We start from the raw sequence: 6,855 nt of genomic DNA on the forward strand, positions 1-6,855 counted from the left end.
GTTGCATTATTTTGTTTTGTGTAATATCATTTTATAATAGTAAAAAAAGTGTTATTCATTGCTGCAAATCTATTAACTCATTTACACATTAGTTTTTATATATTTATTTGCATACCAACTGTGATTGTTCAATCAAATCCATTGTCAATGTTAGATGCATGTCTAGATTTTGGGAAAACATAAATTTTAAGGTTTTAATTATACAATTTATTTTCAAGAGATATTACAACTAATAAAATGTAACTGAGAGAATAATACATTGATATATATAGAAGATAGATGTAGTAGAATAGAAACCAACATATAGGATTTTATGTTATTGTTGGGCACATTTAATTGACTAAAATATTTGGGAAGAAGTATAATAGTCCTCTTAGGTTCTAAACCATTCCTTAACTCAAGATTCAAGTGGTAACTACAAATTTGCTCAATATAAACATATGAAGGAACTCTTGATCTATATGTTACATATTCATACCAAATATTAAAAAGAATATTTAAACCAAATATTAAAAAGAATATTTAAACTAACTAGTGTGAAACATTTTATTATGGAATTATATTTGTCATATACAATTACATTTGATGATTCCACAAGCACACCATCAAAATATTGTATGTTGTGGAAGTTCAAAAAATATTATGATATATGCTTTAGTTATGCATATGCAACGATAGTTATGTTCTACCTATATTACATAACTATTATTTTTAGTTGTTGTACAACATAATTTATTTTACAACTCTGAATGTACAATGTGGTCCATTTTTGAATCAAAGATACGATTGAGTGTTGCAGCCAATCTTATGCCTCCTTTTGCAAGTTGACTCTCGACAATGGGTAGACGTGAGAGGAAATAGTCATCTACATAGGAAATCACCAAAGTAGTTATGGTTTATGAAATATTAATATGAAGAAGATATAAGTTTGTTTAAATTTATATATTTATCAATCTACCTTCCAAAACATTGTCTTCCTCAACATCTTTGTAAGCCCACTTGCAAGCAAGAATGATGCTCTCATCTGCATACCTAGGTTCACAATTCAAATTCTATTCTATAAGTTACCAATGAATATATTGTATTAAAAATATATAATTTCTAATTAGTATGACATTTTCAACCTAAATCTGACATTTTCAACCTAAATCATTTCTAATATTCTAGAATTAGAAACATAACTTGCATATTATATCATATATAAACATTGATTGTTTCATGGAAATTTATTAGGCTCGTTTCTCTAAATTTGGAGTCCTTTTTTTGGTTGCATGGTTGAGAAATATAAATCTACAATATTATTAACATTATAATCATGGATTCTGGTAAATATAATATATTTTACTACTTACAATTTAGGACAAACAAGATCATTTGTGTCACACTGTTCCCAAGTAGTTACATCCTTTGACCAAATTTCCTGTTTTAAGTCAATAAAAAAATTATATATCAGAGTATTATTTGATAAATTAACAACCTACAAGCATAATAATTTTTTTTTTCTCATATTAGAAGTTAATTCAATGTGTACAACTAACTGTATAATGAGAAAAATGAAACATACAGTAATATTTTTTTGAACATCTTCTATCATAACTTCAAGATCATTGTCATAAAAATCTTTCATGGCTGTCTCAATGATCCCACTGTCCCAAACCTATTTTCAATAAAACAAAAAAAAAAAAATATTTAAGATTTAAACTTTAATTAACCAAAAAATAATAATTAATGAACATGCAACACACCTTTAAGTATTGCTTCTAGAAACTTGACTAAGAAATTTTCTATTTACATTTCCTAAATAACTATTAAACTCTATTATGAATAAATTTATTCGTATCGAATTATGAATGAAATAAAAGTGAAATAAAAGATTACTTATACACAAGTTTTAAAAATAAAATATCTATTAAAATATTTAATATCATAGTATATCTTTCACCCCTTTAAATTTTAAGATAAAGCTACTTTACCCATAGAATCATATTAACAAACAATTTTGGATGTGAAAAAAACTACCAAGAGAACAAAATGCTTATAAAAGAAAAATCCAACCTAACTAGTATCTTGAGAGATATGGAAATTTAAGGTGTAAACAAAACTCATTGAATTTTAAGGAAAAAAATCATTGAGGATAAATTGTAAACATCAAGCATTTATTTATAGGCAATGTCAATCAATAACATGCCAAATTTGAATAATTGGTGTAGAATTTGTAATATGACTTACACATAATAGACATGTAAAAAAAAAAATTGAAAAACAAAGGAAAGAGTATAGTAATTTAGAATAGATCATGATGGATAGATTTATAAACAAATCTTATAGAATGAAAAAATTACGAAAAATAAAAAATATAAGTAACATTTATTTTTAATAAAATTATAGGCTAAATATGAAATATGTTATTTATTTTATATATAAAGTTAAAATATGTAAATGATGAAAATATATTTAAATTTAATTTATATTAGATTTTCTATAAGAAAAAATATCAATTTCAAATAATATTTATTTTCTATTTTTTTTGACTAATAATAAAACTCAGATCATTACTAGTATGTCTTTGTATGAATAGAAGAAAAAAAAAAGTGTATTAGTACTATAAATTTTCAAGGTAAATCAATTAATATTACTTACATGATGCAAATTACTTTTTCGACGATACCAATGTAAATTAATTGAATTTCCTCCTCTATCTGATGTGAATCCCACATGTAAAGGCTGCAAAATTTTTCAATACATACAATCATTTATCAATAAGTCTGTATAAAAAAAATTAAATATATTTATTCAATAATAAAAAATCATATTTTCAAACTTGATTTCTTAAAAAAATTTAGATACTATATGATTTTTTCAATATAAATTATTTATTCTAAAAAATTACCTGATGAATGTCTCCCGTAAAATGAGATAGAAATAATAAAGCCTCTGTTAAATTATCTGTAAATTACAAGATTGAGATCATCCTCTAATGAAAGAATGCATCTTACTTAAAAACTCAACTAAGAAGAAAAATAGAGAAGATAGGAAATAAAAAGAGAAACTAACATTGCTTCCCACGAGACTTATGTCCATAAGTTGCAAGTTGAGAGGTATAATTTTTTATGGCTCCTTCAAGACACATCCCCTCTACTCCATGTTCATCATGACAATCCCCTATTTACAGTAATCAAAATAAATTTTAGAAAATAAACTATAAAATTTTATAGATAAGTTTTCATTCTAGCTAATAATTAATAGATCCATTATGAGTTTTCTCATGTTACTTTTAGTTCCCATGTAAGTTATACACTTATCAATGTTTTAATAAAATAAAATTACAATTTATTTTATTTTAAAAAAAATGGTTAAAATGTACAAGTCTAACTAATTGATCAAAGTTATAAGTAATAAATTTTTAATCTCACTAAACTTTTTATTTAATTAATGAACATATTGTAAAATTTGAATAAACCTTAAATAGTAATAACTAATAATTTGTACTAAAAGTAATCTACAAAGATAATTTTAAAAGTAATAAGGTAAAAAATCTTTAGAACATCTATTTTATTTTAAGAGTATTTTGTGAGAACACACATAATCTAAATATATTAGATACATTAAAAATATTCTAGTTTCCTACTTCACTAAAACTATATATATGTTATGATTATAAATGTATTTAAGAAAATCCATCAAACAATTATATTTGAACTTTGAAATTATTTTTATTAATTTTATTTTGAAATATTTAACAACCATCACATTTAAAATAATATTTAACAATATAATTAAAAAACAATATATAAAATTTTAAAAAACATATAATATACAAGATGTTAATTAAAGCATAATTTATAATTGTGACTAGATAACTTCAAAAAATAATTATATTAAAAAAAATAAAATTGGTTGTATGAAAATATAAATAATTCATGTACTTACTTGAATAGTCATATCCACACTTATCATCTGGTGTGTCAATGAAATGTAGTGAGTTGGCCCAATGATATCTAAATCGCATGTGATCCGCCCATGAACAAAGAGATGCAAGGTCATTTTGTGCATAATGAGGAAGTATATCATTCACTGCTTTCCAAGTATTTTTACTCAAAAATGGCTGCAAAACAATAAATTCAAACGCAAATGATTACAAACCCAATCAACACAGTTTAGCATGGATGGAAAATAAATAATTGCATTCTCTATAAAAAGGGTTTCTTGAGATTGTAATGATGCCACTTCAATATGGGTAGAAAATAAATAATGATGTTTATTTTAAAATGATCACACTGCAATATGGATAGCAAAAGGTTTGGGATGTAATGTCAATTTTATTAAAAATATATAATAGTTTAAAAAAAATATATTAGTAAAATAAATACTAATTTAATATATTAAGAGAAACAAGAAAATTATAATTTTTTAATTTCTAAAGAATACATATGATGATTAAATCATATAACTTGAGATTCATATATATTCATTATATGTAACTTGATATTTTCAAGAAAAATAGATTTGAGATCATAAATTTATTGGGACTTCTACAATGAAATTTAATATATCTATATATAGTTATAGATCAATAGATCCATAGATATATATTGATGGAGGATTTTATAACATTCACAAGATCAATATATAGGTGAGTCTTAGGTCCAAACCTTTTTTATTGAGGGCCAAGGACTAAAGGATACTCATTATGTAAAAGTCATACAAGGTATGATCTCAATCTCATCTCTTGTGATTTTGGAACCTTGCACTGAATAAGACTTAATCCCTATGGACTCGTTGAAATCTATTTAGCTTCACCAACCTTTGACAAAAAATATATATTTGATTCTATATATATTTATTGATCTATAGATATATATTGTTGGAGGATTTAATAACATTCACAAGATCAATATGGAGGTCAAAACCTTTTCTATTGAGGGTCAAGTAGTGAGGAGTATCTATTCTACAAATTTCATACAAGACATGATCCCGGGCTTAGCTCTTATGGCGTAGGGACTTTGCATTGATCAAGACTTAATCAGTAATGGGCTCATTTAGATATGTTCAACTACACCAACCTTTGACAGAATATTATATTTGTTTATATGTGTGTACATATATATGCATATATATACACATATATACATATATGTGCACACACATACATTAAGGGAAGATTTTATAATGTTGAGTTATCCATGCATCAATATGGAGGTGCTTGTATTAGGTTGAAACCTTTTCACTTGAGGGTCAATGAGTAAGGGGTATCCATTTTACAAGAGTCATTTAGAACATGGTCTCGGGCTCAGCTCTTATGGTGTTGAGACTTTGAACTCAACGAGACATTCACTATGGATTCATTCAGATCTATTCAACTTCACCAACATTCAAAAGAAGATTATATTTGATTCTATATATATTTAGATATACATGGATATTATATTGATGGAGGGTTTTATAATATTCACAAAATCAATACAGAGGTGTTCATATTTGTTGAGGGTCAAGTGGTGAGGGGTATCTGTTCTACAAAAGTGATATAAGACATGATCCTGGGCTCAACTCTTATGGTGTTGGGATGGTGTAATAGACAAGACTTAATCTCTAATAGACTCATCCAGATCTATTCACGTTGACCAACTTTTGACAAAAACTTATACTTCACTCTATATATATCTAAAGATCTGTAAATATATATTGACGGACGATTTTATAACATTCAGAAGATCAATATGGAGGTGATTCGTAGATCAAAACCTTTTATGTTGAAGGTCAAAGACTGAATGTTATCTATTCTGCAAAAGTCATACAGAATACCATTCCAACCTCATCTCTTACGGTGTTGGGACCTTGCAGAGAACAAGACTAAATTCATGATGAACTCATTCAGATCTATTCAACTTCACCAACCTTAAAACATAACCAATATCCAAATTATTAGGTGGACCATTCAGATCTACGACGTAAAAATTAAATAAGACCCAATATCAAAGTTATTATGCGGATTTCTAATAAGCAACCTCTGTTAAATTTGCAGACGAACTCTGGCAGAATAGATATCACAGTCCATAGGCTCTAACCCAAAAAAATATGGCTAAAACCAAAAGGAAAAAAAAAGAAAGAAAGGATAAAACTCCCCAAATAACATCAAATCAGATGAAAAATAAAAGCTGCATTAGAATACGTAGATCATGGGTACAAAGTGCAGACAAAGACATTGAGATTTAAACTACAGATATAGATTTCACAGGCTCCATTTTAAACACTGACATACCTCTGCAATCTTGCACGTAGAATAATGTCCTTCCTTTCCCCATCCCTGCACATGACCAGGAGCTACAGCAACCAATATCACCAACCCAACCAACATACAACAGCACAGGCCCCTGAATCCTCCCATCATAATAAGTTTGGGTCCTCCAAATCCTTTCAGTATCTAAAAGCTTCTCCTTTCGTGTTCTGCAAACCCTTTCAGTGTCTAAAAATGTTCTCTTTTCGTTCACCCAAAGAAAGAAACTGCTAACAGAAATTTTGGGTCTTCCCAATAACAACTCCTCGTCATAACTTATAGAAAATGAGAGCGCAAGGGATTTGTTGAGTGCAAGTCTTGACCGCTGTCCTACCTTGCGTGCACTGCTCTGTGTTGCGTGAGACTTTGCAATAGACTGTTGGGCCAACTTATTATTTTTTTCTGCTTCACACCTTGACAACCATACTTACATTAATTTAAACAGTCCGAGAAATTATCTATGATTTTGTAGAGTTGTGGCGCATGGCAATCAAGATTCGAAGGGGGTATATTCTTTTTTGGTGCTGGAATATCACTTACAGAAACGTTAGGTAATGGTAATATTCGCTTTGAAGTTTGGA

The 6,855-nt window shown here is 27.4% G+C and overlaps 1 protein-coding gene across 1 annotated transcript; it reads right to left on the reverse strand.

Moving 5' to 3' along the window:
• Positions 1–521: 521 nt before the first annotated feature.
• Positions 522–6,629, reverse strand: LOC131046518 (endonuclease 2). Its single transcript, XM_057980277.2, has 9 exons — positions 6,260–6,629; positions 3,931–4,105; positions 3,055–3,162; positions 2,891–2,946; positions 2,641–2,724; positions 1,565–1,657; positions 1,353–1,420; positions 959–1,032; positions 522–865 (listed from the first exon to the last, which is right to left on the reverse strand). Exons 1-9 carry the CDS (start codon positions 6,386–6,388, stop codon positions 738–740), a joined length of 915 nt encoding a protein of 304 aa, XP_057836260.2. The 5' UTR covers positions 6,389–6,629; the 3' UTR covers positions 522–737.
• Positions 6,630–6,855: the final 226 nt, after the last annotated feature.

Source organism: Cryptomeria japonica, chromosome 7, assembly GCF_030272615.1.
Source record: "Cryptomeria japonica chromosome 7, Sugi_1.0, whole genome shotgun sequence".
In the NCBI taxonomy this organism is placed as follows: Eukaryota; Viridiplantae; Streptophyta; class Pinopsida; order Cupressales; family Cupressaceae; genus Cryptomeria; species Cryptomeria japonica.

Coding starts and splice junctions, on each gene's coding strand:
- LOC131046518 (XM_057980277.2), bottom strand. CDS start 6,388: ATGATGGGAGGATTCAGGGGCCTGTGCTGTTGTATGTTGGTTGGGTTG. Junction 2,947..3,054: donor TAAGTCTCGTGGGAAGCAAT/GTTAGTTTCTCT, acceptor TGTAATTTACAG/ATAATTTAACAGAGGCTTTA. Junction 866..958: donor GGAAGACAATGTTTTGGAAG/GTAGATTGATAA, acceptor TTTCCTATGTAG/ATGACTATTTCCTCTCACGT.